Here is a 23,949-nt window from a genome sequence, read left to right on the forward strand (position 1 = left end):
GATACCATCCTTACATACAAAAGCTCTTTGGGGTCCTCAATAATTTCTAAGAGTGAGGGGCACCTGGGTGGCTCAGTGGGTTGAGCATCTGATTTCGGCTCAGGTCATGATCTCACAGTTCGTGGGTTCAAGCCCTACACTGGGCTCTGTGCTGACAGCTCAGAGCCTGGAACCTGTTTTGGATTCTGTGTCCATCTCTCTCTGTCCCTCCCCTGCTCACACACTTTCTCTTTCTCTCTCTCTGTCAAATGTAAATAAACATTAAAAAGTTGTTTGTTTTTTTTAAATAATAATTTCTAAGAGTTTCAGAGCCCTAAGACCAAATACTTTGTTGCAACACCATCTTAATGCAATGGTGGCGGGGGTGGGGGGGAGCAGAGGTTTCTTCAGTCTCTGACAATAGGGAAAATAATTCAGTCATCTGTAGACAGCGGAGGAGGCTGTGGGTGGAGGGCGGTCTGATATTAGAGTAGAGACCAGAAAGTTTGAGACGGTTGCTACAGAAAAACAGGAGGGTGCTCTCAGGCTCCTCTTAAGTGCCTCCTTTGGCTGTTTCTGAGGCCAGTGGCCATGTATGCAGGGGCTTTCTGGTCTAGAGAGCTGTTTCCAGATGACCCAACACTGCTGGCCCTCACTGTTCTCACAAACCCAGAGCCAAATCTGCTGACAGTCAAGCAGGGGTAGGCTGTCTGCTGGGCATGTCCTTTTCTTTCTTTTTTTTTTTTTTAATATTTATTTATTTCCGAGAAAGACATACACACACAGAGCGTGAGCAGGGGAGGGGCAGAGAGAGAGGGAGACGCAGAATCTGAAACAGGCTCTAGGCTCTGAGCTGTCATCGCAGAGCCCGATACAGGGCTCAAACTCATGAACCATGAGATCATGACCTCAGCCAAAGTCAGATGCTTAACCCACTGAGCCACTCATGCGCCCCATCAGTCTTGATTATAGTCATGCTAGTGGGCATGAAGTGGTATCTTAATGTCATTTTAATTTGCATTTCCTTCGTGGCTAATATGTGGAGCTTATTTTCATGTGTTTATTTTCCATTCGTATATCTTTTTCGGAGAAAGGTCTATTAAGATCTTTTGTCCACTTTTTAATGGGGTTATTTGTCTTTTTATTGTTGAGTTGTAAGTTTTCTTCATATCTTCTAAATCCAAGCCTCTTATCATATATGTGACTTGGAAAAAGTTTCTGTCATTCTGTGGGTTGTCTTTTCACTTCCCTAATGGTGCCCTTTGCAGCACAAAGCTTTTAATTTTGATGAAGTCCAATTTATCTTTTTTTTCTTTTATTTCTTGTGTTTTAGGGGCCAGATCTAAGAAACCATTCCCTCTTCCAAGTTCACAAAGATTTATGCTTATGTTTTCTTCTAACAGCTTTTGGAGTTTTAGCTTTTACATTTAAGTCTCTGATCTATTTTGAGTAAATTTTGTATATGGTTGAGGTAGGGGTTCAACTTCATTCTTATTCATGTGGATATCCAGTTGTCCCAGCATCATTTGTTGAGAAGACTATTCTTTCCACATTGCATTGTCCTGGCACCCTTGCTAGAAATCAGTTTCCATTGAGTATATGGATTTATTCCTAGACTGTCAGATCTAGTCCACTGGTCTATATGAGTATCCTTATGCCAGTACGACATTGGTTTTTATGAGTATATAGCTATAGCATGTTTTGTAAATGGAAAGTGTGAATTCTCCAACTTTGTTCTTCCTTTTCAAGATTGTTTCTATCTATATCCTTTGAGTGTCCATATGAATTTTAGGATCAGGTTGTCAATTTCTGCAAGAAGTCAGCTGGGATTTTGATGGAGATGCGCTGAATTGGTAGATCAATTTGGGGAGTACTGCCATCTCAAAAATATGACATCTTCAAAACCATGAAAAGGAGGTGCCTCCTCTCCAAGTCTCGATTTCTTCATCTATACAACGCCTATCCAGGAACACCCTCTCTAGCTAAGTAGGAATGAAACAAAGTTAGTGCAGGGCTATTGAAACACTCATTAGATAAGCGCTCTATGTCAGCTTTATTGTTTCGAGGAGGCGGAGCCATGCGGCGGGGGCGGGGCGGGGCGGAGGAGGGGCGGGGCAAGGCAGAGCCACTTGGCGAGGGCGAGGGCGGGGGCGGGGGCGGGGCACAGAGCCGGGCGGTGGGAGAGGCGGAGCCGTGCGGCGGGGGCGGGGGACAGGGTTCCCCGGCCCGCGGGCCGCTCGGTTCTAAGTGGCCGGGGAGGCAGGGCGGACGGGCCCCGGAAGGCGGCGGGAAGGAGCCGGCATCCGGGTCATGGCCGCGCCGGGTGCGCTGCTGGTGATGGGCGTGAGCGGCTCGGGGAAGTAGGTCCAGGAGGGCCGGGGGCGCGGGGGGCGCACTGGAGGAGGCGGCGCGCGCGGCGGAGGCCAGAGCCTGAGTCACCGTGCCGGACCCGCGGGGGACGCAGGCTTCTCGGGAGCCCCCCGCTTCCCTTTGCCGATGAGGAAGCGGAGGCCCGGGGCACATGCTCCCTCTCCCCACCCTCCAACCTGCCCGCGCCCGGGGGTGGGGGGTGCTGGCCGGGGACCACATCCGAGACCAGGGTTCTCCGCCTATAAATCGAGAGGCTCTTGGCGAAAGCCCTTTGTAAAGAGGCACCTGCTGGGGCGCCACCCGCAATGGCTCCTGCAGTCACAAGTGCCCGAGTTTGGGAGCCTCCGGTCAGAACAAGGCCCAAAGCACAGAGACAAACCTCTCCCTACACAGGGTTCCAGTCTCCCACAGATCTTGGTCAGATCTGGAGCAGCAGCTCCCTCCTGAGAGGTGCTGGACTTTTGTGATTGGATTTTAGGAAGAGAATTTCACCTCCTGGTCTGTTTTCTCTGTTCTGTGATCAGCGTTTATCAGCTTAAACTGGAAGGAGTCAGTGTTAATAAGGCGTCACAAAACCCCCAAGGGTTTGCAAGGAGGTACACCGGATGCCACAAAGCCTCTGCCTAGCCCGGTCTGGCCAACGTGGGGACTGTGAGCTAGACTTTGGCTTCCTGATTAGACCAAACTCTACCTTGCTTTTTACCGGAAAAGGCAGCTACAGCAGCATTCCACCCCAGGCAGCAGAAGACAGATCTTAATCAAGTGAATTATCATAGCTTCAAAGGCCTTATAATACCCTCCTAGAATTTTCTGGACCAGGAACTGCTTGTGTGGTCAAGTATATATTAAAGACTCTTTCTTGCTCCAGGTAGGAAAGTTTAGGTTTTCAAAATTATTGTGGCGTTTTTAGCCTGGTATCCTGAGAAATTAATTTGGGGGGTTCTTGAAATAAAATTAAAATAAAACAGGGAGTCAGAAAGTCCTTAGCTGTTGTATGATTTGAAGAAGAATGTAAGACTGCTTCTGTGGTGTGACGAAGTGGGTGTCTCGAGCCAGAGATCACACAGCTGCCTGGTTGTGTGAGCTTGGGCAATTCATGTACCCCTCTCTGCCTTGGATTAGATTGGGAGGCTGGTGGCTGAACCATCTGACTTATGTGGTTATGATATTCATGCATTCAGTAAATATTTATAGAGCTCAATCCTGACTCTGTGTCACTGATATATATTGAATAGGACAGATAAAATCCCTGCCCTCAAAGAGTTCACATTCTAGTATGGGAAACAGACAGTAACTGAATAAATACATGTACATAGCATGCCAGCAGTGGTCAGTGGGCCAGGGGAAAATAGTAGAACAAAGAACAGCAGGCAGGACAGTGAGGGAAGGCTCCTCTGAGGCAGTGGTATTTTGCACAAGACCCACAAGAAGTGGGAGACTAAGCCTGATGGACTGCTAGGGAAAGATCATTATAGGCAGGCAGAATGGCAAGCACAAAGCCCAGGAGGCTTGGTTTCTTGGTGGACTACCAGGGAAGCCATTGCATCTGAATGATGGGAGATGAGGTCACAGAAACAACGAAGGTGAAGAGAAGTGATCATATGCTGGAGATATTCTGAAGGTAGAACCAGAAGGATGTGTTGATGGACTGGATGTGGGGTATGAGAGAGGGAGAGAGGTGTTAAGGATGACTTCAAGATTTTTGGCTTGCGTAATTGGAAGGAAGGGGGTTGCCATTGACTGATGGGGAAGCAGTAAGCAGAGCAGGTTTAGGGAAAAATATATCAGGAGCTCAATGTGGGATGTGGTGAACTGCCTATCAGTCATCCAAGTGGATTTGTCAAGTGGTTGATTGGGTATAAAGTCCAGAGTTCAGGAGAAGAACTTTAGAAATAAATGTAGGGATCCTTGGTACACAGATATATTTAAAGACATAGATGTTGAGATCACCAAGGGAGTGAGTAAAGATAAAGATGCTGGCCAAGGCCTGAACCCTGAGCCCTCTGACGGTGATAGGCCAAGTAATAAAATGAGATGAGAATTGATTATGTTGATCAATGGATGTAGTGACATTGAGTTCTTTGGTGACTTTTCTGAGCCCCTGATAGGGCCTTGCAGAATTTTAAATTACACTCTATAACATTTACAAGGGAAAAAATGGCTCAAGAAAACAATAGTCTCAAGCCAGAAAGATTGCAGTTAAGCCATTGTTAAAACAAAGTAATGTCAAGTAATAATTTTACTTATTTACTATGTTTATTGCCTCTCCCTCCCCTATCTGGATGTAAGGGATCTGTTTTTTCCTTTTTGTTTATGCCTGGCGCGTAGTAGATGCTTAGTAAATATTTGCTGACCTAATGCATGAATGAATGAACAAATGAATGAACAAACTATTTGAGTAGGCGGCAATGTTAGTTTTGTTTATATGTTAACAGCCTTCGTGAAGCCACCCTCTGCTTCTTTCCAGGTTTCCTTCTGTTGATGACATGAGCTCAGGCCCTCTGAAAATCTTTTGCATTTAATCTGTGCCCCCACCTACCGCCACTGTCCTACTGGTTTTTGTTTTCAGTCTCCTTAATCCTGATGTACACCAACTCGCTTGGAGACCTTTGGGTCCCAGCCTGAGTTGTAATGCTTACTCCCGTGAGTCTTAGCTCTGAGCTGAGCACTGTGACTTATTCCTGCTGGGGAGTCCCTGTCCCTGACCGCTTTGAGTCCAGCTGTTCTCTGGTTTAGGTTTGGATAGAGCAGTAGACAGTAGACTTTTCCTTTTCCTTCTATCTCCTCCCTACCAGTCTACACCCAAATCTAGTTAGCTCTTCTTTTAAATTGTGAGTGGTGGCTGACGTGTTCATTCCTGGCTAATCTTAGTCCTAAGTGTGACTTCCGTTATGCACAGCTCGGGCTTCTCTGGCTGTGGAGTTAGTCGCCAGTAGGCTGCAATGTCACCCTGTGCGGGCTTCAGCACAGTGAACCTAGTGGGACAAGTCCCAGTCCTCATCAATCCTTTGGTTACATCGGGGAGCAGGTCTCAGTTGGGCACACATGTATCTCTAACACCTCCCTGATACCTTCGTAACAAAAGAGAGACAGAACCCTGGAATCCAGCTAGAATGTGAGCAGGGTCTTATTTTAATTGTATACATCTTTTTGATTACCTTCCATTTAAGGCAAGTAATGATGGCTTCTGGTAGGAAGGAAAAAAGTTTCCTTCTTTAACACATTCACTTAACTTTAAAAAATGAAGCAATTAAATTAAAAAAAAACATCAAGTAGGGGTACCTGGCTGGTTCAGTCCAAAGAGCATACAACTCTTGACCCTAGGGTCATGAGTTGAAGCCCCATGTTGTGTTGTGGAGATTACTTAAATAAACAAAACTTTAAACAAACCAAGTAAATAACTGTAGAGAAGGGATGCAAAACTTCGGAGGGAGGGCATGAGGACACAGTAGGAGGATAAAATCAAAATTCTGAAGGTGGTCCTACAATGACTGGCATTTGGGCAGCGGATTAGAAATTGAGGGCAAGAAGGGACTTGAGTTATCATGAACTGTCTGCCAGCCTGCACCCTGACCCCAGGGCGCTAGACCACAAGCCTCAGGGTGGCTGGGAGCACATGGCAGTGTGCCAACCATATCCTGGGGACTAGTAGGTGCTCAGTAAGCACTGGCTGAACGAAATGAGTAGTGAGTGGGTAAACGTAGCTCAGTTCCCCTGTTTTGCAGGTGATGAAAAGGGTTTGGAGGCCAACTTGCACAGAAGCACATGGCTATTTAGTGGCCAGAGGGAGACGGTGGCCAGACATTAGGTGCTGAGACCCAAGCCATTCTCACCAAGAGTGCTGCCTGGTAGGGTTCTAGCGGGGCCTATTCAGATGCGCTGCACAGAGGACATTTCCCTCCAGGGTTGAATGAGTACTGGTGATTCTCATCCCAAATTTTAAGAGTGTGTCTCTGTTAACCCCCAGACAAGGTGTTAATGCTTTTATGAGCTCCTTGAACCTTGTCCTGGGAGGTTGAAACCCTGCCCCACACCCACCCCCCCGTCAGACCCCTCCTTCCAATATCCTCAGTAGAATCTTATCTTTATTCAGTACTTTTTCTCAAAATATAATTATCTATAGAACAGGGACCAAAAAGCTTCAGGAAGAACTTCAGTTTAATGAGATCTTATATACAGTAAAACCTTGGTTGTGAGCATAATTCGTTCCAGAAACATGCTTATAATCCAAAGCACTTGTATATCAAAGCAAATTTCTAGAACAATTGGTTCAGTTGCGATCATGTGATATTTAGCATCATGTACTACTAGGATTGCACAAGATATCACAGGTTTATCAAGTTAAAATTTATTAGAAATGTTTGCTCGTCTTGCGGAACACTCGCAGAGCAATTTACTCATAACCCAAGGTTTTACTGTATTGCTTTTTGGAAAAGAAAATTAGTGGTAATCAGTAATTATGTCATTTAAAGTTTTTTTTTAATTTAACGTTTATTCATTTTTGAGAGACAGAGACAGAGTGTGAGCGGGGGAGGGGCAGAGAGAGGGGAAGACAGAACCCAAAGCAGGATCCAGGCTCTGAGCTATCAGCACAGAGCCCGACGTGGGGCCCAAACTCACGAACTGTGAGATGGTGACCTGAGCCGAAGTCAGACGCTCAATGGACTGAGCCACCCAGGCACCCCAATTTTAAAAAAAGGGTGTTTTTTTATGTTTATTTATTTTTGAGAGAGAGAGAGAGACAGAGCACAAGCAGGGGAGGGGCAGAGAAAAAGGGAGACACAGAATCAGAAGCAGGGTCCAGGCTCTGAGTTGTCAGCACAGAGCCCAATGCGGGGCTCAAACTCACAAACCATGAGATCATGACCTGAGCCAAAGTTGGATGCATAATCAACTGAGCCACCCAGGCGCCACCCCCCACCCAATATTTTTTTAAGTTTATTTATCTATCTTGAGAGAGAAAGAGAGCACAAGCAGGGAGGGGAAGAGAATCCCAAGCAGGTTCTGTACTGTCTGCATGGATCCCAATGTGGGACTTGAACTCATGAACCATGAGATCATGACCTGAGCCAAAGTCAAGAGCCAGATGTTTAACTGACTGAGCCACCCCAGTGCCCCAATTACGTCATTTAAATTCCTGGAGGAAACTAATGTCATGCTCTAGACTCCAGGGTCAAGAACATTACTGTCACTGCTTCAGTATCATAAAGTTAGTGGGTTTCAACACAGCGGGGCAGCTGCCTGTGTCCCAGGGCACCCCTGCATGGTGGGAGGCACATGAGGGTTGGGAAGGGCAGTCACCTGAACCTCTGTGTCCTCTCCACAGATCTACCGTGGGCTCCCTGTTGGCATCCGAGGTAACCTGTTCTGATGCCTCCCAATTTCCAGCCCCGTTGTGCTGTCTCTTTGCTTCTCTCCCTTATGCGCCCTTTCTTCTGGCCTGTTGGGGTTTGTCAAACAAACCATGGGCATGGCTTGTGAAACCCAATGGAGAATTTTGTTTTTCTCTATGGTGATCACCAATAGTGATGAATGAAAGGAAGCAGCAGCCCTGGGAGCTGGGATAGTGACATGGCATCAGGGCCTCCCTGCTTCTTCCCTCCCCCCCACCCCAGGGGTGGGGAGCAGCAGGTGGAGGGGAGGCCGGTGGGGCGGGGGGGGGGGGGGGGGGGGGGAGGGTGGTCCTTGGGCTGCTGGTGAGGAAAAGGGTGCAGGCTCATCTCCACACCTGCTGGGCGGTATTAGTGATGGTTGTCACATGGGCCACACTGCCTGCCACACACACTGTTTCACTTTGTTCTTAAAGTTAGGTTGGAAATTCTATGATGCAGATGACTATCACCCGGAGGAAAATCAAATGAAGATGGAAAAAGGGATCCCGCTGAATGACCAGGTAATGTTTGCCATCTGTTTCCAACACAGATGCTCCGGCCAGGGGCTAGGGGTGGAGATCTCGCAGCACCTGGCGTGGGAGAGTTCCTGCATGAGGGGACCCGCGCACAGTGCTCCAAAGCCAGGCACATGGGGGTCCTGCATGTGTCAGCTTTGGCCCTGAACTTCTCTCTGAACGCAGAGTCAGGACGATACCACCCTGCCAGGACACTTTGTTGCAGGCTTTTAATCTGCAGATTACATTCCTGAGAGGGCAGAGGCCCTCCTGTGCCCCAGACCTGTGCCTTCATCCTCTCTCCCCAGGGTCACCGTCACCAGACTCTTATCTACCCTAAAGCCAGAGTGATCACTACAGATCCAAATCCAGCCCTTTGGAAGTTTCCCACCCATCTCAGGGTCAAAACCTAAAGGCCTCAATATGCCCCACTCCTGTGGGAGTGTGCCCACCCTCCCTCTCTCCACCAGAGCCATCCCTCTCTCCACCAGAGCCACCTTGGCCCCTTTCTTCTTTTTTTTTTAATGTTTATTTCTTTCTTTTGAGAGAGAGCATGAGTGGGGGAGAGGAGCAGAGAGAGAGGGAGATAGAAACTCAAGCAGGCTCCTTGCTCAGCTCAGAGCCCGAGGTGGGGCTTGAACTCACAAACCCGGGAGATCATGACCTGAGCCGAAACCACCTGAGCCAGCCAGGCACCCCAACCCTGGCCCCTTTCAGTCACTTCTACTGCTACGCTCTTGCCCGCAGGGCCCTTGTATCTGCAGTTCCCACTGTCTGGAATGCACTGCTGTCCCCTCTTCTGTTAACCCTGCTCATATTCACAGCTCCGCTCCCATGCCACCTCTTCAGGGAAGCTCTCCTGGACCTACTAAGGGCAGACCTCCTGTAATACAAACTCTTGCAACACCACAGCCCCCACTGCCCTGGTCCCATTTGCAACTTGGCATTTGATGGTGTGAGAACTTGATTAATATTTCTCTCTATGACTAGATTTTCCTTCTGAAAGGGCAAGGACTGTGGCCTGTTAACCATTATAAACCCCCAAGGCCAGACACACAGTAAATGTCAGAAAATACTTGTGGCACAGTTGTAAGTGAACAAATGAAGGAGAGAAGGAATGAATGAATAGTAACCTCATTCCTTTATGCACTGTCACGAGACCACTTCCTAAGGGTCCCTCTCAAAGCAGACGTACTAACTGCGGACTCACTGGTATAACCAGCTGTAGCCCAGGTGATATGTGAGGGCCAGGTCCCCTCAGCAGCTGAGAGCAGGGCCCCCTGCCAGGCTCACAGGGCAGGTGTGTCCAAAGGGCGGGAACAGAGTGGAACTGGCCAAAGACCGACACCGACCTTTTCACTTTCAGTGACCTTGGCCCCAGACATGCTGCCACTATCTCACTGTCTGCCCTTTGTCCCGCCTTGCGGGACACTCTCTGTTTCAGGGAGTGTGGCTTGAGTTGGCAAAGATTCAAACTTGGAACCATCAAAGTGAAACTTGCGGAGCGCCTGGGTGGCTCAGTCGGTTGAGCATCCGACTTCAGCCCAGGTCATGATGCCACACTTCGTGGGTTCGAGCCCCGTGTCAGGCTCTGTGCTGACATCTCGGAGCCTGGAGCCTGTTTCAGGTTCTGTGTCTCCCTCTCTCTCTCTGCCCCTCCCCTGCTTGCACTCTGTCTCCCAAAAATAAATAAATATTTTAAAAAAATTTTTAATGAGATTTGCAACATTTGACTTGAGAAGACAGGAGGAGGGAACCATAAAAGAGATTCAGAGTCACAATGGAAGCATAATAATGGCATGACACTAGAGATGATGGACACAGTGCAGACAACCTGTCTCCACCACTCAGCTTGTGTGGCCTTTGGCAAGTGGCTCAGTCTCTCTGTGCCTCATTTTCCTCCTGTGAAGTAGGGATGGTAAACAGGACCCATTTCATTGGGTTCTTGGGAGGATTAAATGAGGTAATACTAAAAAAAAATAGTCACAGTGAAGTGCACAAAGCATTCAGTAAGTTATCACTTACTTATTGTTGCTAATCTATCTACACAGTCTTGTAGGTATAACACAGACCATTTCTACAGTGTGTAAAATGGGACTGCGCCAGCATTATTTTTCTCCTTGGTGAGTGCAAGTAAAAGTTAAGCTAAAGAACGAAGTAAAACAACCCAAATGGATGGATTCTAAAATGGCACTTAAAGAGCCTCTCTCTCGTCCACAAGTGAGGCTTTTTTTTTTTTTTTTAATTTTTTTTTTCAACGTTTATTTAATTTTGGGACAGAGAGAGACAGAGCATGAACGGGGGAGGGGCAGAGAGAGAGGGAGACACAGAATCGGAAACAGGCTCCAGGCTCCGAGCCATCAGCCCAGAGCCTGACGCGGGGCTCGAACTCCCGGACCGCGAGATCGTGACCTGGCTGAAGCCGGACGCTTAACCGCCTGCGCCACCCAGGCGCCCCCACAAGTGAGGCTTTTAGGTGGGCAGTGTGGGTGGGGGGAGGGAGTAGCATTCAGAAGAGTTTATTGTACAGAAGAAAAGGTTATGAGTTCCTGGACGAAACATAATGACTTGCTAAATATATTGAGAAGAAACCATACAAGTTGGCCAGACTTTAGACTTTCTGTCAGGGAGAGAAAGAGCTAGAACAGCAGATGGTTTACATTTTTAACGACAGCCCAGCCAAGAATGAAGGTGTAGGTCAGAGCTGGGCTGGCACCAGTGGCCCCTCCTGGTCACCTAGCAACCAGCCCCGCCCCTGAGATACCGAGATGAGGATCAAGTGGAAAGTCGGGGCAGAGGTTCAGGTTCCTCTGGGGAAGAGTCTCAGGAAGGCTTGATTTTGTGCTTGGAGGGCTGAGGTTTGAGTTGAAAGAACCTGAGTCAAATATTCCAAGGGCTCCATAAGGCTATTTAGATGTAAATTAATACGAAATAAAATGTGAACTCCAGTTCTTGGATTACACTGCCACATTTCAAGTGTTCAATAGCCACATGTGGCCAGTGCCTACCACCGAGACAGCACAGAGAACACTTCGATCATGACAGAAAGCTCTAGTGGACAGTGCTGGTCTAGAGAGAGATATGCCACCCAGGCTGTGATAGGATGTTAGTAGGAGAGTGATGGTGAAGTATTTGCAAGCTCTCAGTCTTCTCTATGTGCCAGGCCCGTGCTGTCCTGGCAGCCCACAGTGACACTTAAGACTTCAAAGTCTGTTGAAGGAGGAATTTTTTTTTTCCCTTGAGAAAGAGAGAGAGAGAGCGCGAGAGGGGTAGGGGCATAGGGCAAGGGAGAGAGAATCCCAAACAGGCTTCACACCCAGCGCTGAGTGCAACATAGGGCTGGACCTCACAACCGTGAGATTATGACCTGAGCCGAAATGAAGACGTGCCCCAAACGAGGGTTTTTTTTGAGAAAAAATTTCCTGATTATAAATGTAATATTTGCCCTGTATAGAAATTTGGGGGGCACCTCGGTGGCTCTGCCGGTTCAGCATCTGACTCTTGATTTTGGCAGATTTTGGCAGAGGTCATGATCTCATGGTTCGTGGGATAAAGCCCTGAGTCAGGAGCCATACTGACAGCACGGAACTGCTTGGGATTCTCTCTCTCCCTCTCTGTCCCCCTGACTCCCCACATCATGCTCACTCTCTCTCCCTCAAAATAAATATATTTTTTAAAAGAGTAGGGATGAAAAGAGGGCTGTGAACAAACCGATGTTAGTAAATTTGAAGGCTTAGATAAAATTAGACTGTTTCATAGAAAAATATAAATTACTGTGGGAAAATGGGCTTGAAGGGCAGTGATCTGGTGGCAGAGACTATTCTTTTTCTTCCCAAATGGAAACATGATCTTACTGATGCTGCATTTGGCTTAAGTATCAAGAGGGTCCTGGGGCACCTGGGTGGCTCAGTCAGTTGAACATCCAACTCTTCATTTCAGCTCAGGTCATGATCTCACGGTTGTGAGACTGAGTGCTGCTTTGGGCTCCACGCTGAGTGCAGAGCCTGTTTGGGAGTCTCTCTTTCTCTCCTTTTCCCTCTGCCCCTCCCTCGCTCTCACACAGGCACCCTCTCAAAAAAAAAAAAAAAAAAAAAAGAGAGAAAGAAAAAGAAAAAGAAAAAAAATCAGGAGGGTCCAGAGATCTAATTATATGTGTAGTCTCTTCCTGCCATTTCAAATACCAAAACTGAATCAAGAATAGAAAACCTGGGGTGCCTTGGGTGGCTCATTCGGTTAAGCATCTGACTCTTGATTTTGACTCAGGTCATGATCTCAAGGTCTTGAGATCAAGCCCCACACTGGGCTCTGTACTGAGGGAGCACTGAGCCTGCTTAAGATTCTCTCTCTCTCCTCCCTTCCCCCAGTCATGTGTACATGTGTGCTCTCTCTCAAAAAGAAAGAAAGAATAGAAAACCTGAATATAACACAATGCTCATTAAAAAAGTTGAATCTGTAATCAGAGATCTCCTCTTAAAAAAAAGGCCCCGGGCCCAGATGGTTTTTCAGATGAGTTTTGGTCAGCTTGGACCACTGTAAGAAAATACCACCAACTGGAGTCTTAAACAAAAGACATTTAGGGGCGCCTGGGTGGCGCAGTCAGTTAAGCGTCCGACTTCAGCCAGGTCACGATCTCGCGGTCCGTGAGTTCGAGCCCCGCGTCAGGCTCTGGGCTGATGGCTCAGAGCCTGGAGCCTGTTTCCGATTCTGTGTCTCCCTCTCTCTCTGCCCCTCCCCCGTTCATGCTGTGTCTCTCTCTGTCCCAAAAATAAATAAACATTGAAAAAAAACAAAAGACATTTAGTTCCCACAGTTCTGGAGGCTGGAAGTCCAAGATCAAGATGCTGGCATGGTCAGGCTCTTGGTGAGGGCCCTCTTCCTGGCTTGCAGGTGCAGGGGGGTATGAGGGGTTGTGGCACAGAAGAGAGAGAGTACACATTAGCTCCCTAGTCTCTTCTTCAATCAGCACTAATCCCATCATAATGTTGCTGTGTGGAACCACCCAGTGACTTGACCCCACACCACAGCCTTGCATGTGGCTTACTTCTCAAAACCACTAAGTTCTCTCTGGACTTTAACACTGATGATCACCATTAACTATGTTTCTGTACAAATAAACAGTACCTGGGAAAGTCACTTTGTGTCTGCTTTAATTTCAGGACAGGATTCCATGGCTCTGCAAGTTACATGACATCTTACTAAGGTAAGAGAGCATCAGGCCTTAAAGAAAACTCATCAGAAGGTAGAGGGGGGAAAATACACTCTTGAAAGAAATCACTACTGACTGATGATAAAGGATCCCAGTAATGGAGTGCACTTCTGTCAAGTAACCAACAATGATTTTAATCAACCAGAGACATATAATTTAGTTGGGTTCTAGAGACAGCTTCTAGACAGTTCCACAATTATCTAGGAATCTTGGCAGCCACTTGGCTTCCATAAACCCATTTCTTCATTTGAAAATGGGGATAAATATAGTTCCTACTCACAGATTATTGTGAGAATTGAAATGAGGCATGGGTGGCACTTAGAACAGTCTCTAAAAACGCAGGAAGTGCTCACAAGGGGGTAAGCAGTGCTACCACTGTTACAGCCACATCACCACCATTTCAAGCTGTGGCCAAGCAGGGAAAACCTAGGGTCATTTGTAAGTCAACAGATAATTGGTCACCAGGATTGGAGGCCTAAATCGTCCTGCTCTATATCATGCTTCGCAGCAAACGAGGTCCCCTCCACTCATCCGTGGACCTGGCCCCTGGGAATCCTGGTTGGGATGTAGAGGAGAAAGAAAAGGCAGGGAATGGCTTATAAATCTTGCTTTCTAAAATGAGGACGAAATTTCCTATTTTACAAACCTAAATCATCTGCCCCATATGCAATTAGAATATACTTAAGATGAAAAATTCAGTTTACTTTTTCACACCGCACTGACGTAGCTGGCAAACCCTGTCTTGCATGGGCTTATTAGAGTTTAGGAGTTTAGGGATTCAGAGTTTGAGAACTCCCACCACTTGGGTCTCTATAACATAAATAGACTCGTCAGAGATCGAATACACTGACCTGTGATGTACACAGAAATGGAAGATCCTCAGGAGAGCAGAGATCAGATATCCAGACCCAGAAAAGACAAGCTCCTACCCACGGCTTGTGGGTGGGAAGAGCCAGAAGGCTCAGATAGGAGTTCGTATAAGTTCGTTGCTGATGATACACTCCATCCACTGGGTCTCAAGTGTCACTGGCCATAGAGCGAAAGCAGACCTCTTCAGAATTCTCAGTTGGGAAGCAAACATTCTAAGTGCCCAAGCTGGGGTTTACCCTTCACCTCTACTTGAGTCCCTTCCCAGCCTCAAAATGACTGCCTCTCCTGACCACAGACAGGGGCACACTGCAGCTGGGTGGACATGGGGCTCACTTACTTGTGCAGTCTCCGAGCACGCCGGCTTTCCCTCTTTGGTGCTTGTCACTCTGCCTCTATTTCTGGCTCAGATTTTTTTCTTAGCACATCCCTGGAAGCTTCTCATATCCTGCTCACCTTGACCACATACAGTCTGATACTCCCTTTTCTCCTTTCTCCAGCTCTGTACTGGTAACTTTACCAGACTCTTCCAGCATATTGTAGAGCAGGGATGGGGAGGAGCCAGCTGTGAACTTCAAGTCACTGTGAACACCTGTGGAGAACCGAGGTGTGTGTGGTACCGATACCCACCGGCAGCCACCATGTCCGCATGCTGTGGCTGAGCCACATCCTACACTGACACCTACCAAGCACTTCTGTGTACTGGGCACCTTGATAAACTTTTCCTCCCCACACTTCTATGGACAGGTACTCTAAGTAGTCCCATCTAACAGACGATGAACTGATGCTCAGGGAGGTAAACTGCCCAGGATGGCTCAGTTCACTAGTGGAAGATCTTTACCTCAAAGCCAGGACTGCCTGATACTTGACCACCATTTTGTAATGCTTCCCGCTGGCCAGAGAAGTTAGGACTGGAGTCCTTAACCTGGAATTGACACCAATTATTTTAAATGACCTTATTCTTTAGTTAACCCCCCCCCCCAACTTTTTAACAGAGATGTAGCCTCCGGACAGCATGTGGTTCTAGCCTGTTCAGCTCTGAAGAAAGTGTACAGAGACATCTTAATACGAGGAAAAGATGGTGGACCTCTGAAATGTGAGCAGATGCGGAAGGACAAACAGCCAGCTGAGGTGAAGCTCCTCGTGGTCTATCTGAGTGGGTCGTTTGAGGTCATCTCTGGACGCTTACTCAAAAGAAAAGGACATTTTATGCCCCCTGAGTTACTGCAGTCCCAGTTTGATACTCTGGAGCCCCCATCAGATCCAGAAAATTTCATCCAAATCAATGTGGACAAAAATCTTTCGGAGATAATTGCTACAATTATGGGAACTCTAAGATAACATGAAAACTGTTTCAGATCAGTGGTCTGGAACAATCAGGCAGAAATTTCTATCCCAACTCAAACTACGTTCTAGTATCTTTGTCAATACTGTATTCTAAATTCTTGAGGTGAATCAACCATAGTGTACTGAGATATGTGTGTTTGGGTACGATTCGAAGAATCTGTGGTACTCTTGGCATTGTGCCCTGGCACACTGGAAGGAGACAGGAGGGAACTTTGAAAGTGAAGCTTCACAGAAATTCAAATATGATCAGAGGGAATTCTATAATCAATGCTGTAAATCACGACCTTATTTAGAACATTCTTGATCATGCCTGTATTTGGACAAATAAATGAAACTTGGCTATCCTTGGCATCCCCTGGAAATTGGTCCCAGGAGCAGAAATGTACAAAATTGACCGCTCACCATCAAGTCACATCAGACCATCTGCTAATCCTCTCTCCCAAGATAAATAAAAAGCACATAAGCTTCATGGATATAAAAAGTTGCAAAGGTGGAACTTCGATGGATGAAGCATGGAACTCAGTGCCCCAACTGTCCCCATTCATTTTATGGAGACACCATGAGACCAGGCTGGTGTCAGCCACCTGCTTTTCCACTGCAAAAACCATCAGCAGTGGAGTCTAGGGTGAGGAAGGAACACCAGAGCTGCTGTGGCCAAGAGATGAAATGAACCTTCCCGAAGGTCAGGAATGTGTCAGGAGCAGCTGAGCTAGGTGAGGCTGTGCAGGGTGCATTCTGGGCCCTGGGCAGGGCAGCTGCAATCTGGCCAGCACAGGCTGGGTTTCAGCCTGTCCCCCAGAGACTCCAGAAAGAGGCTCCCTTATCCCTCTATCCTGACCAAGGCCACAGGATCCAGCTACTCTATGGGCCACTGATCAGCTCTGGCCAGAAAGTGAGTTTTGGAACCAGTTATCTAGTTGTTTTCACAAGGGCATGCAGTCTGTCTTGGGAACTACAAGTAGAATATGTGCTTGGCATGCCAGGAGACTGAAAGGGCCCTCCTAGGTAGGCAGACTTTGCTTAAGGAACATGTGAAACCTCAGATCTTCCTCTCTGCCTGGATATCTGAGAGGCATCTCCTGCCTGACTTCAGTCCTCATTATTCAGGGTCCTTCAAGTCGGCCAGTCAACATGCTCAGGCTGGCTGAGAGTCACCCCTAGTCACAGAGGAAAGACTCAGTCCACTGTACTCAGTGGGCCCACTACTGGGTACTGGGATGGGCACTCTGCAGGGTTTGAGGATGCAAAGCTCTGGCTCTCAGGTAGCTTACGTGGGGGTGGAAAGACAGGGCATCTCGTCTCTGGCACCGGCTAGAGTTCTCAGTGAAGGCAGTTGCTCACAAAAAGAAAAGATTTTCAAATATCCTGCTGCACAGTCACAGAGGACCTTGAAAAGCCTGTTTATAATTACAGAGGCACAGAATCTATAAATAAAAATACTTTCGCAGTTGTAACATACCCTGAAATTTGCAAGAACGCCATAAAGGAACAACTGTATTCCTTTTTAGTTTTAATTTTACTTAGAGTCGTCCTTTCAGAAAATCATGGTGGGTTTTTCTGTCATGAATATAACACACCTACATCAATCTGTGTTTGTAATGCTTCATTCACAGTGATCCACCTACAGGCACAAGCATCCAGCTGCTCCACTGTGTTGGTCTAGTGTAACTGTGTCCAAGTGTTACACACTGAAACTCATTAACTGATTACAAGTTACTTTCCCTTTTTCTCATTTAGAGTTAAGGCATCGTATTTACTATTTGCTGGGTAAGTTCTACTACCAATCAGTTTCACTTCAAAGTGGTAAGCAGGGGGGGGGGGGGGCATTAGAAAATAGTTGTTCAAAAATAAAAAGGAGCACTGAATCTGGTGGGGATGGGAACCAACCACTGCTCAAATCTTCCCCAAGATGGCCACAGGGATGCCAAGGCATGAGCCAGTACTGCCCTCTGGTGGCACCTCAGGGGGACACCGCAAGCACAGGCCACTCTCCCACCCACAAGAACACCTGTGGCAGCCACAGGTCCTGCCCCTGGCTCCCCACCCAGGCCTGACCACCCTTCTGCTCAGCCTCCACGACCTGGGAAGAAGAGGCAGGTGAGACTTGTCTCAACCTGATTTTCTCAACCCTGCAAATAACCATTTAACCACCTGTCCCACCAGGGAGCAAGCTCAGGTTAAATATTTTCCTCTCCTATAAAACACCGCCCGCCTCGTACAATTGGGAGAACAGAGACATGCACAGTGCAGAGACCCAAACTGACACCCCAACTGCTCGACAAATGTTGGCTCTTGTTATACTCGTCACCCCTGGGAGTCTGAGGGAGTGTGGCCACAGGACAAACTCTCACTCCTGCTTTTTGGACTGTGGAGGAGCTTGTGAACCCCTGCTAAGTACAAGGATCTTGAGTCTTTGGGCTCTGATAGGTCTCCTTCCAGCCCTCCCCAGCTCTTGAGGCCTGACAGGATTCCAAGATCTGCGCACCAGCTTTGGAATCAGGAGGCCGGAAAGGCTGAGCTCCGGACACAGCTGACAGGATTCCAAGATCTGCGCACCAGCTTTGGAATCAGGAGGCCGGAAAGGCTGAGCTCCGGACACAGCACCGCCACACACTGAGTAACCACAGGCAAGACACCACTATGGGTGTCACCTCCAGGTGCCCCAAAGGTCCGGGAACTGACACCTGTCAGGCCAGGCCTCTCTAGAGACTGCTCTGAGGAGCAAACTACCTGTCAGTGGATGGGAGTGCAAGAAGGGAGAAATTAAAACAGGGTGACTTGGGGCACCCAGGTGGCTCAGTCGGTTAAGTGTCCGGCTCTGCACTGACAGCATGGAGCCTGCTTGGGATTCTCTCTCCCTCACTCTGCCCCTCTCCCACTCATGCATGCAAATACTCCCGAAAATGAACTTAAATAATAAAACAGGTTGACTTTAAAAACAGCATCAACCAGAGATTTTCATTTTCTGAAACTATGCAAGTTTATTCTCCATTCACTCAATAGCAAATCTGTATGTTCAAAATGATTGAAATTACAAAGTATTAACTGTAGTATGGGATTGTGATTGCTTAGCGATTACCAAGGAAGTAGAATCTGATTAGATATCAGCCTACAAGCTATAAGCTGTGTTGGGCCTCAATGCAGGGAGGTGTTTCAACCTTTGCAGAATCTCAGGTGTAAAATGTATAGCCTGGTGCTGATTTCCAGACAATCTTCAATCCCTCCAGTGGAGATTCCCCCCAGCAATCTTAGACGCTGTAGAAACTGAATGTCACTTTTTGGGTTAAGGTTGGAAAATCATGGGCCATCACTCAGGAGGACCCAAGACCTAATGGTGCATATCTAACACATACCTTAACTAAGGATCCAATCAGATGGTGCTGGGGGAAATGTCCCCAAATCATGGCGATGGCGGGACCTGCACACTGAAATGCCCAGAGTGCCTAGCAAAAACAATAGCGGGATATGACAGACATCAGGGAGTGGTGAGGACCATGGCATGATGGAAAATGCATGCCTTATCTAAATGCAGCCACTGCTCAGCGCTCCAGGTGATGCAGGAACATACGTGCATTACACAGGCTGGGTCTGCTGCTCCTTAGATAAAGAACACACCTTCAGAACTGGGGGGATCGCAGGAAGAGGTCACAAAAGGACTTACGATTTGGACACATTAGGTGAACTAAGGGAGGATTCAAGGAAGCTGTTTAGGAAGTAGGGGATGACTGGGTACCTTAGTAAGGTGAGAAAATGAACTGAGGCTAAAGCTATCATTCATAAAGAAGTGTATTAGAACAGGGAGATACCTGGTTATTTTTGCAGACTGGACAATGTTCATGTTCTTCTGTGTGCAGGCACAATTACAAAATGGGTCTTTTGACTTTGGTCACGGAGCATGTAGGTATTCTGCAAGATTATTCAGCAGGACAGAGACCCCACTTTTAGTAGCAAGTCAGCTCCTGGATGGCAGGCATTGCTTTTCCTCCCTCTAATTGTCAGATCATTGTCACTAAGGTCTTTTAGGCCTAAATTTGAAGTAGCTGAGGACACATTTACCTCTTGAACACAAGCAGAGCTCAGAGGGTTTAACTTGAACTTCTCTTCTTAAGAAGTGAGCATCTGGTAGGCTTTCCATCTTAAGTAAGGGTCAGGTTGCTGTAGTTGGTTATACCCTGAGGTCAGAGGGTTGAGTAACTGGGAACTAGTGGATTAATCTCTCAGGATCTATACCACTTCCTTCTGTAGCTGGGGCTCCTGTGGTTAATCTTGTAAAGACTGCTGAACTGGTTTCTAGGTAGTGGCACCATTTTACATTCCCACCCGCAATCCTACTGATACTTGTTATTTTCTATCTTTGTGATTACAGCCATCCTAGGGGATGTGAAGTGGTACCTCATTAAGGTTTTGATTTGCACTTCCCTAATGATGTTGAATATATTTTCCTGTGCTTACTTGGCCATTTGCTTATTGTCTTTGGAGAAATATCTATTCAAATCCATCGTGCCTTGGGTTGTTTTTTCTCTTTTTATTGTTCTGTAAGAGTTCTGTGTCCTGGATACTAGATTCTTAACAGATACCCAATCTGCAAATAGTCTCACCCATTCTCTGGAGTTTGTTTACTTGATCAACTTTGAAGTACAAAAGTTAGAGTCTGCTGAAGTCGAACTTATTTTTCATCCGCTGCTTGTGTTTCTGGTGTTGTAGCTAAGAAACCACTGCCTAGTCCAAAGTTATGAAGATTTACACCTGTTTTCTTCTAAGAGCTTTATAGTTTTAGCTCTTACATGTAGGTCTTGGATCCATTTAGTTTTTGTATCAGAGTATGCACAGGATCCCAGGTGATGTACATGCACAATGAAGTTGAGAAGCACTGCCTTCAATTACTAATAAATTCCCATTTCCCTTTAAGTAAGTTATTCTAACTGTGGCAGCATATTACAGTCACTTCAGCTTTAAAAACTTACGCCCGACATTACCCACAATAGAACAATTCCACTTAGTCTGGAGCAGGCTTATTTTGTCACCTCTACAGTTGCTTCTGATGTGACGCCAGGGTTGGAACTGCTTCCTCTTCACAGAGTACGGATTTCACCCGCATGCCTTTGCTCGGCTGGTTTGCACCTACTGTCTGCTTTCTATGTGACGTTTGGATTTCCAAAGGTACCACATTAAGACTGGGATTGGTGGTCACAGTGCGTACAGTACACGAGACCGTAAGCTTAGTGTCTGGATGGGACACAAATCACATTTTGATCACTGAAAGATGGAGGCCATACTGAGTGGCAGGATATGCAGGCAGAGTGGAGATAGGTATGAGAAGAGGAAATAAAGAACTTCAAGACTGTTGTGAGAAAACCTAAGATCTCAGGTTGGCCAAGAACACCGTCTACAACTAGCTACATTTTAACATCTAGCTGCCATATTCTGTTTGAGGCATTATTTGTCTTTGTTCCTTTTCTTTCTTTTTTCTTGAAAGAGAGGAATGGAAATTGTCAGAACTCTTGTCTTTCCGCTGCAAATCTAGAACCACAGAACCAATTCAATTGGGTCAATGGCCTATACATAAGAGCTAAATTTCTTGGAAGAAAACACAGGAGGAAAATCTTCACGACCTTGGATTTGGCAATGAAGTCTTTTTTTTTTTTATTTGTTTTTAAGTTCATTTACTTTGAGAGACAGACAGAGAGCATGGCTTGGGGAGGGGCAGAGAGAAAGGGAGAGAGAATCCCAAGCAGGCTCCACACTGTCAGCGCACAGCTACATGTTGGGCTCGATCTCAGGGCAGATCATGACCTTGAGCCAAAATCAAACGTCAGACACTTGACTGAATGAGCCACCCAGGCGCCCCTTGGCAATGGATTCTTAAATATACCACCACAAGCAAAGTGACAGAAGAAGGAAAAAAAAGATAAACTGGACTTCACCAAAAATTAAACACTTTTGTGCAAAAGGCATTATCAAGAAAGTGAAAAGACAACCTGCAGAAAAGGGGGAAAATAATGTGCAAATCATATCTAAAAAGATTTAATATCCAGAACATATAAATAACTCCTACAACTCAACAACAAAAAAACAGAATTAAAAAGGGACAAAGGGCTTAAACATTTCTCCACGGACAACATACAAGCGGCCAATAAAAAAGCACAAGAAAAAATACTCATCATTAGTCCTTAGGGAAATGCAAGTCAAAACCACAATGACATACCAATTCACACCAGGAAAATGGCTGTAATTTAAAAACAAACAGAAACAGAAAATACAAGTGCTGGCGAGGATGCAGAGAAAACTGGAACCCATACACTGCTAGTAGGAATGTAAAATGGTGTAGCCACCGTGAAAATAGGCAGTTCCTCAAAGTTAAAACTGAAAATTACTATACATGACCCAGCAATTCCACTCTAGGTATGTATCCAAAAGAACCGAGACTCAAACTGATACTTCTATACCAATGTTACAAGCATTATTTACAATATCCAAATGGTGGAAGTGTCCATCAACAGATGGATGAATAAAGTGTGGCCTGTCCATACAATGGAGAGTTGGTTATTCAGCCACGACAGGGAATGAAGTACTCATACATGCTACAATATGGATAAACCTGGAAAACATATGAAGGGAAAGAAGCCAGACCCAGAAGCCCAAACATATTATGTAATTCCATTTAAATGAAATACCCAGAAGAAGTAAATCCAGATAGAAAACAGACTAGTGGCTGCCAGGGTTGTAGAGAAATGGTTAAGAGACTGCTTAATTAATGGCTATAAGGCTTCCTTTGGGGGAGATGAAGTTCTGTATGATTGTGATGGTTGCACAACACTGTGAATTTACTTAATACCAGTGAACTATACACTCTAATTGCAATGAATTTTATTGCATCTAGATTATCACAATTTTTACCAAACGAAACAAAAAACCCAAACCACAGGCTTTCCCCACAAAGCAGAGCCTGTGTCGCTAACCTTATTACCATGCGCTAGGACAGCAGACCAGAAAAGGGGCTCAGTCAAGTGTACACAGTTCTTCTACAGTATTCTACACATAGGCAAGTTACTACTACTTCCTTGGGAAAGAGTAGGCATTGAAGAAAATTGTGCTCCTCTAACATTTTCCCCCTTCTGGGATCATAGTTATGGTAAATTAAGATAGTTACAAATCCTTTGACATTCTACACATCAAGAAGTGGGGGCCTAGGACCGTTAAATCTGGCCAAGCTAAGAATGACCATTAAAATATGGGAGAAATGACACTAGACCAACTCAGGGCCCAGACCTTTAAAAACTGACAGCGTTCATGTCTCTCGAAATACTTGATCTTGAAACCTATCAACCATGTTGTAAAGAAGCACAAATACTCTGTGCAAAGGCCCACATGCACAGGAGATGAGACCCCGACCACACTCCCAGGTGAAAGAACGTAGGAATTAAACACCGGTGGCAAGAAGTTGTCCCGAATGTAAATACCCCAGCCCCTGTGCAGTTGCTCCAGCAGCATTCACCAAGTCCTACCCAAACTGTGGGGTAGTTTGTTACGAAGCAGTAGACAACACAGCACAGGGGAAATTCCCTTCCCTCTCAGAGCAGCTTTGGAAAAAGGAAAAAAAAAAGCTAGCTTGAATACAGAGAAGTACTTCAGCACTGACCTTTTAAGGAAAACTACTGGGACCTCTAACGTGTGCCTCGCTCTGTTTTAAGCACAGAGTGGCAAGTAAGACACACTGGTGCTGTGGATCTGGGACAGGCTACGTGTCAATCGGGGAATCTGAAATACAACAAATGTTCCCAAGTTTAAATTGGAATTACAATCTGAGCACGTGTTTCATCGCTGTCCAGCTCTGCAAGAAATCTCAACCTCATCCTCTTCCATCACACAAAAGCTGTGGGGCGGGGGGTGCTTTTGTTCACTCCTGAAAGGGCTGGCCACAAAAAAAAATTTCAGAGGGGCTGGAACGTACCACTCCTAAACAAAGGAAGGGAATATGATGGCTGGAGAGACAAAGAAAGCCTTTCCCTCACACTTCAGCCTGTGTAACAAAGGGGTGCGTGCATGTGTGCTTGCTTATTTATAAAACCTATTCTGGGGATCACAAGCTAGTTAACTCCTTTCTCTTTGTACTTTTTGGTAGAAAACAATTACACCGTATTCTCCACCTAAATCAAGCTTTCCCCCACTCCAATCACTTGTACTGGAAGACAAATATGCCGTGGTACTTCCCATCTTAAAAGAATACAAAAGGCTAACTTCCTGCACACCACCACCACTCTCCTCGACAGCTGTGTCCCCATTTCTCTGACTC

General features: G+C 46.4%; 1 protein-coding gene across 10 annotated transcripts; it reads left to right on the forward strand.

Moving 5' to 3' along the window:
- The first annotated feature begins 2,159 nt into the window (after positions 1-2,159).
- On the forward strand, positions 2,160-16,000 carry IDNK (IDNK gluconokinase). 10 transcript variants are annotated; one of them, XM_086685079.1, is made up of 5 exons: positions 2,160-2,339; positions 7,676-7,706; positions 8,156-8,242; positions 13,393-13,436; positions 15,305-16,000. In XM_086685079.1, the coding sequence occupies exons 1-5, from the start codon at positions 2,290-2,292 to the stop codon at positions 15,648-15,650; spliced, it is 558 nt and encodes a 185-aa protein (XP_086541205.1). In that variant the 5' UTR covers positions 2,160-2,289; the 3' UTR covers positions 15,651-16,000. The 10 variants fall into 10 exon arrangements, with proteins under 10 accessions (XP_086541205.1, XP_086541215.1, XP_086541206.1 ...); XM_086685089.1 differs by having other exon boundaries at positions 2,168-2,302; XM_086685088.1 differs by having other exon boundaries at positions 2,183-2,339; positions 8,160-8,242.
- The last annotated feature ends 7,949 nt before the right edge of the window (positions 16,001-23,949 follow it).

Source organism: Puma concolor, chromosome D4 (assembly GCF_028749965.1).
Source record: "Puma concolor isolate L17-30 chromosome D4, mPumCon1.1.hap2, whole genome shotgun sequence".
In the NCBI taxonomy this organism is placed as follows: domain Eukaryota; kingdom Metazoa; phylum Chordata; class Mammalia; order Carnivora; family Felidae; genus Puma; species Puma concolor.